The 12,633-nt window shown below is 41.0% G+C and overlaps 1 protein-coding gene across 2 annotated transcripts in view; it reads right to left on the minus strand.

Annotated features, from left to right (window-relative positions):
- The window catches only part of DOPEY2 (dopey family member 2), a 50,962-nt gene that overhangs the window by 2,842 nt on the left and 35,487 nt on the right, over positions 1-12,633 (minus strand). For both annotated transcript variants that reach the window (XM_010580348.1, XM_010580347.1), the window contains exons 23-34: positions 11,989-12,044; positions 11,058-11,162; positions 10,905-10,971; positions 9,407-9,548; positions 8,917-8,999; positions 8,578-8,687; positions 3,495-3,641; positions 3,019-3,080; positions 1,957-2,085; positions 1,302-1,438; positions 907-962; positions 259-408 (exon numbers count right to left, since the gene is read on the minus strand). In XM_010580348.1, the coding sequence (XP_010578650.1) occupies positions 259-408; positions 907-962; positions 1,302-1,438; positions 1,957-2,085; positions 3,019-3,080; positions 3,495-3,641; positions 8,578-8,687; positions 8,917-8,999; positions 9,407-9,548; positions 10,905-10,971; positions 11,058-11,162; positions 11,989-12,044 (1,244 nt within the window). The remainder of the gene's footprint in view (positions 1-258; positions 409-906; positions 963-1,301; positions 1,439-1,956; positions 2,086-3,018; positions 3,081-3,494; positions 3,642-8,577; positions 8,688-8,916; positions 9,000-9,406; positions 9,549-10,904; positions 10,972-11,057; positions 11,163-11,988; positions 12,045-12,633) is intronic.

Below are 12,633 nucleotides of genomic sequence, written 5' to 3' on the forward strand. Positions count from 1 at the left end.
CAACTAATTCTATCCCAGCTGAAACCAGTTACACGAAGTTAAGAGAACCTCCTCACGAGGATGGTGAAATCCTCCTATACCGACAAGTCCAAATTGTTTTCCCAAATACCCCAAATTACATTTGTCTGAGTATCAACATCTGCACTTGTAAAAAGAACTGATGGCAAAATTAAGTCTATAATAAAATAGATCTGGAATTACTTTAAAGAATAAGAATGGTAACAACCTGGAGAATGGGTAAGTAATTAGAGAACTTACATCTGAAACAACTGCATCCTGTCAGGTGGAAATGAAAGTGCTGTGTCCAAAAACTTGCAAGCTGATAAGTACAAGGACAGTTCATTCTGTTGTATGTCAGATCCACTGCCATCACCTGAGACTTTCTGTTTGCTTATTTTGCTGTTGCTCCTGTGTTAGTTACAATTAAGAAATGTACCATTAAAACATAAATCCACTAAATGTTTTTCATTCGGCAAAAGAGAAATGTACACATTTACACAAATGACCACTTGCACCTGTGTGCAACAAAACCTATTTTTATTCTGTGTGACCACTGTGATTAATATGAAAGGCTGTTAGAAGAAAAAGTAATCTAAAATATTTAGAAAAAATGGCAAAATGTTAAAATATTCAAATGCTGACTTAGCATCTCTTCTATTTTTGTATGCAACTAATAAGTGGTACTTATGTTTTTTGAACATACCACTATTTTAGCTGCTGAAAAAAAATCCTGAACTATGATTCATCAGTACCAGACATACACAAGTGCAATGACAAAAAATCCTGTTGTCTCCTCCCTATCCCAGAGAATTAAACAAATAAATAAATCGCTATTTGCCAATACAGAACAAGCACAATTGTTACCAGCTTTCACAACTCCTCTATCAGACAAATGGTAATTCTTACTTTGATGGTTCATCTTCCTCAGTTAAATCTTCTTCCAGCTGTAGAAAAGTCTGAATCTTTAAAGAAATAAATTATTTATGGTGATGCTGAAATGTTCATATGACTTAATCATAAAAAGACATGCTTCACATAGTATAAGGAACCACAGACTCTTAGGTTACTCTTAGGACTTGCAACAAATAACAAATCATGGAAGAGATTACATTAGCAACAACAAAATTAATCAAAAAGGTATTTCCTAATGACAGTGTTAATTGTTTTCCCAAATTATCAGACTAATGCAAAACTATGAAAATATTTCCTTTTACAAACAGGGGGTGTATTTGGGAGGAAGAAGCAGCTGAAATGGAAAATAACACACACTAATCAGTTTCAAATTACTACTTATTACTTACCAATTCAGTTACCATAATTGGCCACAATGAGGTTAGATGCTGAGGAGAAATCCTTAACAAAAGAACTCTGAAGAAGAGAAACATCTGTGCGGCAACTATAGAAGTCTGCCCAACACGGAGGTTCTCAGTCAGTCGTTCTGAAATAAACATTAAAAAAGTAAAAACAAAACAAACCAAAACAAAACAGAGTAGTATCTTCCTGAACATGTGTTGTTTTGGGAAATAAAAAATGTAGAAGGTGGCAAAACAAAATTTATGCTTTATCATCAGTTTTGGCTTGAGTCCCTTGCACTCTATTAACAAAATTGTGCTTCAGAAAAAGTCTGAAGACATGGTGGTTTTATATTGGACAAAACTTTGTCAAAACTGACATTTAAAGAGAACAGCAACAGCCCAAGAGTGGCTGGAAGACTGCCACAAAATAATCATGCTTCCAGTCATATTTCCAGACCAAAGGCTTTGGAACCCAGATTCCTGTCTCCCTCTTAATGAGATTATTAATTTGTTAGAATTCAGAGATTCACAGCATCATAAATTTTGCTAAAAACTTTAAAAAAATGGAAGTATGTGTTGGAAAACAGGTGATATTCCTTCCTTACATAATTTATATGTGTTACAGTTGAAAAAAAGAGGCAGGTGAAATTACAAATCTTACCTTGTATTAAGGGAAGATAGAGATGATACTGATCAATCTCTCCACTGAAGACAGCGAAAGCTTGCCGCTTTAACAGCATTGCTTTTTGCTCAAAACTTGGGTACAGTTTTAAGGCGCTGCTCTGCATATCTATAAGAGACATAAGAAATATCTACCATAGAAAGACTTCTTATGTTTTGGGCTGAAAATAATTCCTACATCCTGAAATCTTTTTAAAAGAAAAACTCTCTTTAAGTCTACTAATTGGAATAATAAATTGGTGTTGATCCAGATCTGCTCACGCTAGCAGGAAAATTTTATGAAAGAAGCACTGCAACTCCAATGAGGCAGCCCAGTATTTTAAACCCCTGTCTCTGCCCTTATGTGTATGAATCTTCCCCTCTTTTCAGTCTCCTAAATCCATAGATGAGTGATCTCAGAGCTTTAAGACTTACTGAGAAAAAAAGGATGTAGGTTTAAAAACATATATTGTTTAAAAAAAAGTGCATTATGAATTAGTCTCACGCTGTAACCCTTCAAATATTCTTTTAAAAAGATCTGAAAAAGAAACTAAAGCTGCTTTTTCTTTTGAAGCTCCATGCAAATTCAAGAGGTTCTATCCCACCCCTCCCCCCACTTTCTTCTACACTCTTCTCAAGCCTGAATTAGAGGTCAAAGCACGTTGCTCAAAGGTTTGCTGTACTGGTGCACCACATTCCTATAGCTCGATGCCAGTATACAGATACCTGCAAAGTTAACCAAAGTCTCCTTGCTTTCTGACAGTGAACAGCTGCAAAAGGTCACAATTCAGCAACTTAAAAATATGGTAAAATGTGAATGCAGGAGTCCAACATTATCATTTCTAGAACAAAAATACTTGAGGGGTGTTTTAGACATGACCAAAATACAGAATTAACTGAGCACAGGTTTTAGCTATGAATAAAGCTGGCAACATACTCAATTATGCAGAGGCATTGTCTGCATCTTATTGATACATTAGTACATTAAAAATGTACCAAATAGCTCAAATGCAAATAGATTTCAAATTCATGTAGAAATAAGTTATCAGTAGCTGATACTTACTCATCAAATCTTTAAACATAGTTTTCTCATGTGTTAGAAGATGGTCAATAATGGATCTCCAACTGAATAAGATATAGAAGGAATTAGATAACCAGGGAAAGCTTTGGTATGGATTCACCTCAGAAAAGATTTTGGTCAAACATTTCATACAAGGAAACAGTTTCCAAACGGTATTCAACATGCAGACTCTTTTCTGGTTTAACACATACTGCATTCTAGGTCCTCCAGCTCTACTGTATGCAGTTCCCACTAACGGGAGTATCAGCATGGAACAAGTTTATTCTTCTGCAGTATAATGAAAACTTCAGTGCTTATAATGCATTTAGAATTAGTTGTTGAGACCCGTTTTTAACATTATTACATTCTGTAACAAAGTACTAAACAGAATTTTCTTTCCAATATTAGCCATTCTCCTTTAAAGCCTTTCTTTGCAAATTCAGAATAGGATCTTGGAGTGCTACAATCTCATGTCTTACTGAGTGCATGAAGTGTCCATCTGGAAAAAAGCTGGATCCATAAACAACTCGACAACTTCTTTCTTCCAGGCTCGCTTTGTATAGGCGTATCCACTCAATGAGCTGAGCAACTGAGCACCAGCACGAAAACTAGGAATGTTGTAGGCACTGGGAGAAGAGAACAATAATGATAAACATATATATTTTTTAAAGTTCAGTTTATGTAAACAGAAAATAAACTCCGGAGCTTCTAACCAAATTCCCTAAGTAATAGACTATGTCTACACTAGCTCATAACGTGGATCAGCAGGAGATCAGTAGATCAAAACAGTTTATGCAGAAGCTCCACACATTTCCAGTGTACCTGGTTCAGGGAGATATTTTCAGATTAGATGTATCACAGCACAGCACTGCCTGTCTCCACCACAGATGTGGTTCAAAACTTCTCCAAAACAAAGTTTCCAATAGGCTTTGAGTCCTTGTCAGCAGGCCCCTTTAGAAGGTACCACACTAGACTTCATGTGTCACCCAGATAACAAGCATCAGTTCTCATGTCATCACCTGTATAAAAATATCACACATAAGCCCTTTTCTCCTTGTGCTGCCCTGTGCACCATCCCAATGGTGCACCATGGACACCATGCTCTGCAAGGCACAGCAGGGAAGGAGCATGGGGCTCAAGTCAAAACTGGTAGGAACAAGGTGAAGGGACCCTACATGAACTGATGCTTGTCTTCTGGAACCTCAGTTTCACTGAAGACACAGATGCCAAACAACATCCTGCTACAAATCCTTGCTACGGTAACTGCTTTGCCCATGGCTGAACAAAGTTTTCAGGTTGGTGAGGTGGTGCTCAAACTGGCAGGGATGTGAGAAGGGATGCTGTCAAGGTCCTCTGTTGTGAGGTGGCACCATACCTTCACTGAAGTCTTCAGCAGCCCCTGTGTTTTCAAGGGGGAGGCTACTGCATTTTTGTGGAGCCCTGCAACCAAACTACTGCCAGGCTGGGGAGGACAGAGGCATGAGGACAGTCTTGGAGGTTATAGTCCAACTGCTGAGCAGCACATATGAGTAACATGAAAACCATCCAGCACATCTGTGGGCCTGATGGGGGCTCCACATTTTAACCAGTGACCATCTCGGTATGGTTATGGCTAAACAGATCACAAGGACTGGTGGCCTTGCCAGGCTGACACTGGAGAACCATCAAGAGACATCTGTAGGCATCTCAGCAACTTCATCAGGATTCTCATGCTCATGTCTTTTGAACCATCAGTCTCAGATCACAGGGGATGGTAGTATCTTCCTTGCAAGAAAGTAAAAAGCTGGCTGACTCCTGGCATTCAGATCTTCATTTGCATTGCAGAAGTTGTCATTTATCCTCTGCACCAGTTCACAAGGACATCCTGACAGCAGTGGTGTCCATGCCAATTTTAACTATGCTGTTTCCATGCATGGGGCAGAGATGGGATGAGTGTTTGGCTTACAGCCACTGGCTCACACCAGGCACAGCACAGCAGAGTGATGACAGCGTTCCAGAAACAGTTTCAGTGGTGGCTGTATGCTAACATACACAGAAAGGGGAGCTTTAAGTAAAGGCCAAAAACCCAGATGGGAGAAATACTACAGCTAAACAAACAGCTGCCACAAAGCTCAAACAAGAAAAGGTTTCAGTTCCTGGGGGAGATACAGCTCATACCTTAGAATGGAAATGGAGGAGAGGACAAACACAACCATGGACATTGCTGTGTGGGCCAACAGGGCCTATACAGAGACAAAATTAACAGAATTTGGCCAATAAGGCCTAACTAGCGCAATGCTGGTGGGAATGGAGAGGACAGGATAGGGCCTTATAGTTCCTGTGCCTTTTACCACACCTCACCCTTCTAACCTGACTTGCACACATGGATGGGGGCTCTGGTGTCCACCCAGGCATCAGCCATGAGAAGGTCGGCAGCAGGCAGAGCTGCTTCTTCCAGCAAGTGCCCAGCAACCACCACTGCCAGGGAAGATAGTTCACTGGTCCTCCTGCTGGGGCTGTCCTTCTCCCACCTCTTCAGAGCCTCCCGCTCCCAGGCTTTTGCCAGGCTGGTATCACGTGAGTCGTGTCAGTCATACTCAGCATCCTGCAGATGCCTTTCCACTACAGCCTCTGTCATCTTCCTCCTCTGCAGTGCTGTCTTGGCCTCTGGGTGCTCAAAGATAGCCCTGTGGGACGCATACTGCCTCCTGCCCACAGCAGCACGGGAACAAGGTGGAGGGACATGGGCTGCAACTCCCTCTTCAGAGGACTCTGTGGAGGAGAGAAGAGCAAACCCATCAGTCCCCGAGTGCCTGTGAAGATACGTGACAATTTCTTGCCTGTGGCCTTCCTCCTCCTAGCCTCCGGTTTTCTTCAAGGAGTCAAGGTTAAGGCTTTTGAGCACAGAGAGGGCCTCCTGTCAGTGTGCGCTCTCAGTGTGCTCCACGCCACACTCCTGCCTGCCCAGACCGAGGAATGACCTAGGCCTGTGTGCTTGAGGGGACACACAACAGTATGGGCTGTCCCTCCAACTGCAATCAATACTCAGAATGCCCCAACACAGAATTTTGCTGGATAAGGTTAGGACATGCCATGGGTTCAGAGCTCTGCGAGCAGCAATGACATGTCAGCAGACATTTTACCCCTACAAACATGGGAGATGCACGGCCCCAGCTGAGTGCCTGCAGCAGGCTGTCTGCCATAACCAGGGACAAAGGCAGTAGTTCACCTTGCACCCTGTGGAATCAAAGCCTCGCAGGTGAGACTGCACTAGTGCCGCCCACTGCCAGTGCCTGGGTAAGCATGGGACAGCCGGTGATATTTTTGGCTTATTCATATGCAAAACAAATTGAGCGTCACCACAAAACTCCACAGCTCCTCAGTTAAGAGACTGCTTCGTGTTCTGAATGAACGCTGCTGGCACCAGACCATCAGCCTGCAGGTGCCTGGTGGGGGAAGGAAAGGCACTGGCAGCACGTTCTTATTGCAGAAGCCCAGAGGGGGCTGCGTTATTCCCAGGTGCTGTGCACACAGCTGACCCCCTACCCAGCCCAAGGGCAGAACCCACAGTTCCTGACAGAGGTGACTGATATGTGGAAAATTTTCTTCATATCTCATGGTCCCAGGGCAACTCCTTCTAAAGACAAAGCAACCCTTGCAGTCAGAGCAATGACTTACACAGCTATGCTACTGCTCTGAACAAAATACCTTAATTTCCACCAAAAATGAAGGCATTAATTAATTCACTCACAAAGTCACCATTAAAATGGACATGGACACATACTGTACACGTACCTGGGTTTTAACCAACAGCTCTCCTGAAGCCAGCTGTGGTGTGGAAAGGAGTCCGTGGATGTAAAACAGTCCATGGATGTGCTCCTGCCCAGACCATCCTGTAGGGTTCAGGGACAGCATGCACCGCTCTAGATACTACTGCATGGTGACCCTCAGAATTGAGTTGAAATGGGCTGCAGGCTTGTCGGTGAGTGGGTACTTGAAGATTTCTTCTAGCTTTCTGCAGTGGGCACGTCTGCTGTGCTGTTCCTTATCTCAGATTGCAGTCCTGGTCTTCATCCAGACTACCAACAAACTTTTGACCGCTTCACAGGAAAGACTCAGCAGTGGCATTGTTTCCTTGTTGCCCTTCTTCCCCAACAGGCAGAAGAGGTAGGTGTCAGATTGGCAGAAATTGAAAAGCAATGATAGCAAAGGACAATAAAAGCAATAGTGTTCAGCAATGGAAAAAAGCAACAGGGCATATAAAGTAGGAAGGGATGACATGTCAGAAGAAACACAGAAGGATAAGGAAGAAGCAGCAGAAAGACAAGTATCAATGTCAGTGAAGAGCTGAGGGCCCACAGTAGACAGCAAGTAGTAGCGCAGGATGACTTGGCTCACAAGCACAGCTTCAGAATGTCCCAAGTTTGACAGCCTTCTACTGGCACATCTGGTATGTATGTGCTAGATCTCCTCATGGCAGCGCAGTCAGGAATTAGCAAGCCCTGTTGGGTCACTTTTGTATAGGAGCTTCTATTAGTTTCCTCCAAAAGGGATTTAGATCAAGCACTAACAGTGCTTGGAGTACTGAACCAGCTTTTTATAAATGGAGACAAATCAAGAGATTCAAAACTACACTACTGCTCTAATCAAATTGCTAATGTAAACATAGCCACCAAGTATTATCCTGAATTCTGATCATCCATTACAGGAAAAAGAATGGTCAGGAAAAACACTCTAAAAGCACAAAACCACAATTTAATGCAAAACTTGGCAATGTCCCTAATGCTGCAAACGCTTGGTATGGCAGGGTTGACAGACTACTCTTAGGTGTCTATACTGAGAAGGGATTTAGCATTATTAGCATAAACTTACTGGATATGTAAGACAATCCTCCCCAAAGTGAAATTTTGTATTACCCTACTGTTGAGGATAGCTTATCATTCAAGCTATAAGATCACCAGAAAACTAAGGCACAGAGAACTTAGAACGACTGACAGGCTCAGTGACTCTACAGCTTAGCAACTTTGCAAAATAATTATTACAAAATCTTACCAGCTCAAATACCAATTAGTTATGCTCATTACCTGTGCTGTTCCAGTTGGGGGGCGCGTGTGTTTGAACAGCAGGAAGAGGGTGGTGAAAAGTATTCCCAGAGGTTTATTTTAACTAACTGTGCCTCCCTCCCTAGGTCTTCCACAGTGAGTGGAGAGAGAAGCTCTCTGGGGTGTGATTCAGGACAGCAGTGTCTGAGCACAGGAGCTTTATAGGGCTATGGCTTGTAAAGGAAGTTGCCCTTCCTTGGGGAAAATTTCACTTGTTAATGAGAATAATGAGACTTTTTTCCTAGAGCAAAAGATCAGCTCTATGGTGCGTGAAGGGGAGAACATAATTAATTTTCTGTCCTATACAGGTGGCAACTAAATTAGAGGATTATTTATATGAAATTTTTTATCTCGGGTCTCCAACCCTTACAATTCCCCTTGACTGTTAAGCACTCCTGAGAAGACAAGAAAGCAAAAGTCTTACACTGTGGTCAAAAAAATCAGATATAAGAAAAATCACATGTGCAGAGAGAGAAGTCACCTGTGGTTGCGTAGATAAGGAAAGACATAATAAAGCAAACGTGAAATCAATGGCACAGCTTTCTCCTTCTCGTCGCTCCGGTAAACCATGTCCAAAAGAGAAGCAAGAACCTTAAAAATGAAAAGAATGTTTCTTTAAACCTTTACTTGGTATTTCTGACAAAAGGGGAAAGCATGCCATATTTCAGGCTAGAATGCGTGTGCACATGGGATGCCTCAATAAAGATTTAAGCTCCCATTTAATCTACCAGGAAAACCTAATGTATTCCTCTGCTCAATAATATCAATAAACAACCACCCCACAGATGGGAGCAGCAACTACAAAACTGTTCCTACTTACTTCTGCAAGGAGAGAAAGAGCTTGGACACTGTATATTGAAGGAGCAGAGGCAGAAATCATCGAAGATGGTGCCACTGATGTATCTAAAAGAGGCAAAATCATTTAGTTTTCCCTTCATACAAGACATGTTTAAATTTTGCTGTTTGCTAACTTTCTTCCCAAACAGCACTGTTATTTGCATATTTGTACTACAGTGAAATGCTTCTGGGCATGTTGCCACAATGACGTACCTCATGCCCTATGCTGTTCTGTTGCATGTACTGCATGTACCTGCAATAAGTTTTCCTCTGTATTATACACAATCTGCAGATATTTACTAAACCTGCTTAGGTTGGCATTGTTGTTGGAGGATAATGCATATTTTTGGTTTTACTTTTTGTCTGTATTATTGCCTTCTCATGTGAACTACACACTATCAAACACCTTGTACTCTTCATTGACTTAAGTAGAACAGAAAAAAGCAATGGAAAGTCAGACAAAACCACATTACCATTCACATCTTCAATGTTGAAGTCATCTGGTAAAATCTGAGGCTGAGCTTTCACTTCTAAGTTCCGGCTCAGCCAGCTAGTCTGTTCCAGAGAAGAACCAGCAACCGTCCCTACAGCCTCCAAGATTTTTTGGGTCACCTCCTATAACATAACCAGACAACGTGGCATCATATGAAAGCTATCATCACTTGGCCAATCCAGTGAAGTCCTCTTTATATGGAACATGTCAGGATGATCAGAAGTATGCACTTCTATCTCTTAGAAACATACATACTTCTCTGATTTAACTACGTGCTGTCAAGATAACTAATGACTGCTCACTTCATATAAGAACAGGCAAGAAAATGAGAAGCAGGAAAAACTTTATGTTAGCTTATCATGGAGGTTTTAGTCATGATTTTCCATGCAAGCCATTACCATTAACATAGCATGTTTGGCATCAGTCCTGACACAATTTACATATTAGTTCTCATCTGTCAAAGATGTGGTCTGAACTGCCTAGCCCCCCAGAAATGGCATATCAATGCCTTTATTGTTTTGAACACTGTTCCTTTTATTCCTTTTATATTTGGAGAACATTAAGCGAGGCAGAGCATTAAGTGAGGCAGGGTTTCATTTTATGGCAATCCATCTGTACATATATCAGTCTCTCTATTAGGGGTCAGCAAGACACAGAATCAAACTATGTGCATAGTCACACTTCACCATGTTTAATTCCCAGTGAAATGAAAAGCTGGTCACTCTAAGGAAACCAAATCCCAAGTATCCAAAGCAAAGCAGAGGTCACTTGTGAAGAGGCTAAAAGATGTTAAGATGGCAAAACTGTCTTTTTATCATCATTGTAATTTTGCTGGCCAGTCTCTAAAGCAGAAGTGGAGACTAAAATTTCTCTGTTGGCACACTAAAGTAACCATAACACTGTCTCACCTCATAGGTAGCATTATGTTGGCTCAGAGCCAAAACCACCCACATGGGTAGTGCTTAAACTGTGCTGGTGAAATCACAAAAAGTATGGGAAGAGAATCCTGCTGTATTCCACCCCTTCTTTACACAAAAGGTGAGCTGACAGTCATTTATATTGCCAAACACAGCTATGAGCTTCAAGGATAATTATGCTACTAGCTTTCCTAGATACTTTTGAGATTTCAATACTTACACATATGATATGAACTCATGACATCACACTTGTGTTATGAGTTAAATTCTGAGAAAAATCATAAAGTTACCCAAGGTAAACAGCTTTGAAAAGTCCATAGTTACCACTGCAATTTCATGCATTTTTGACAAAACTTTGTTAGAGACATTTTGTGCATCATGTCTCTCATGTTTGAGTCTCCATATTTACCAGGCCTAAGCCACAACGTGTGGATGCACATTCACACATTCTAAAAGCACAGGTGAATTCAGATACAAAGTACAGATCAGGCCATCTCCACTTTTACTTAGATGTACAGTGCCAGATTTATGAACTAAAAGGTATACATGTATACACTGTACCTGCAAGTCTTTTTGGTCTTTTTTGTTTTCTAGAGTAGGTGTCCTAGTCACAAAGTCATTCAGAGTACTGTGGGAAAATCAATTCACTCTGAGTTAGTAATTGGACAGGTCTACTCAATGCATCTATAAACCTTCCTCTCTCTTACATAGTACCTGAGAAGAAGAAAGTGTCCAGGAGGAGCCAAGTTCAACTGCACAGACTCTTTGAGAAGTCCTAATAAGGACTGGAAGTTCTCCTGCAAGGCTGTGACAGGCAGTCTGCCAAAAAACCAATATCAAAACACAACCAAGTCTGAAGTTAGAGTTAAGGAAAAACCATAAAACAACACTGGGTAACTTGGTGGCCTAAAAGTTTACATCAAGATCAGTCTTTTAGATCCTGCTCCTTCCTAACTGATCCAACAACATGGTATAAATATCTGGCAGCACAGGCAAGATGCATACAACAGTAAACGCTAGCAGCACATGCAGCATGCCAGCCAGCACTGTAAGAGCGCTAGGTCTTCAGGGGGAAGAAAAGGAATAAAGTTTAGCTAACCACTCCACTGCATGCCAGCTTACTTTATCTCCACAGCTTATTGCATACAGTATATTGTACAGTCTGATATATCCCAAGGCTTCCATGTCAGAAAAGCCAAGTATGTGAAGAAGAGTTTTGATCAAAGGAATATTTCCATTCAACTGCCTGACCCATTACATGTCCAGCACAGATTGCAGCCATAGCAGTTTTATTGAATTTAGAAGTTCTCTATCCATTAATCTGGCAACGCAGAACAGGTAAGGAGAAAGACCATAAGAAATTATACAAGTATCTTGCTAATGAGATGCCTGAAGTATGTTGCTCTATTAGTATGAAATAAAGCTTTCAGAGTGGTATTATCAACAGATCAATGAAACATAATGTCATAGCCCAGTTATTTTGTGTCTATCTGTTACTAACAATGAAGTGGCAATAACCATTTCCTACATAAAGGTGTTCTGTGACATTGTGACACAAAGATCAAAGTAAAGCAAAAATAGTGATGCTGGCTGTTATCCTAACTAGAGTCAAACAGAAAATTCTCTTTTATAATGACTGAATTACCTTTGAATGAAAGCATAACTGAACTGCAGCACTGGAATATCTACAAGAGAAGATTTCTGAAAAATAAAAGCAAACCTGCAATTATTTGCCATCAGAGGGAAAAAAAAAAAAAAAGAAGGTCCAAGCTGTTCAATACTTGTCTTCAATGGTTAACACACCCCTCTTACAAGCCACTTGCACTCCAACAGTGACTGACCAACTATGGTAAAACTATCAATACAGCAGTACGAGGGAATTCAGACCTTTAATGGAGGACCCTAGTTCAGAAGCAGTCCCATTACTTTGGAATATCTGCTACAGTTTATTCAGAGCTGTAGGAGCTCCTACAATGGTGTGCATGGTAGTAAAACTGGTTTCCTTGAAAGCAAATTGGAAGATAGCAGACTCAATGTCAAGTATTTCTAACCATTCAGTTAAGGGTAGAGGGATAGAAATGCATTACTGAGTTGTATAACTGCAGCAGCTTTACGAAAATTGTCATCATCTTTGGCCCTGGAAGACCCCACAACTTTTCATTACCAGCAACTTCTCTAGCAAAATATTCTGAAGAACCTACTCACATTGATGGATCAAAACACAGAAACCCACATTCTAAAAACATAACTTATTCAGGAGCAAAAGAGAATCACACATTGTAAAAAAAAA

This window comes from Haliaeetus leucocephalus, unplaced genomic scaffold, assembly GCF_000737465.1.
Source record: "Haliaeetus leucocephalus isolate CR32 unplaced genomic scaffold, Haliaeetus_leucocephalus-4.0 Scaffold702, whole genome shotgun sequence".
In the NCBI taxonomy this organism is placed as follows: domain Eukaryota; kingdom Metazoa; phylum Chordata; class Aves; order Accipitriformes; family Accipitridae; genus Haliaeetus; species Haliaeetus leucocephalus.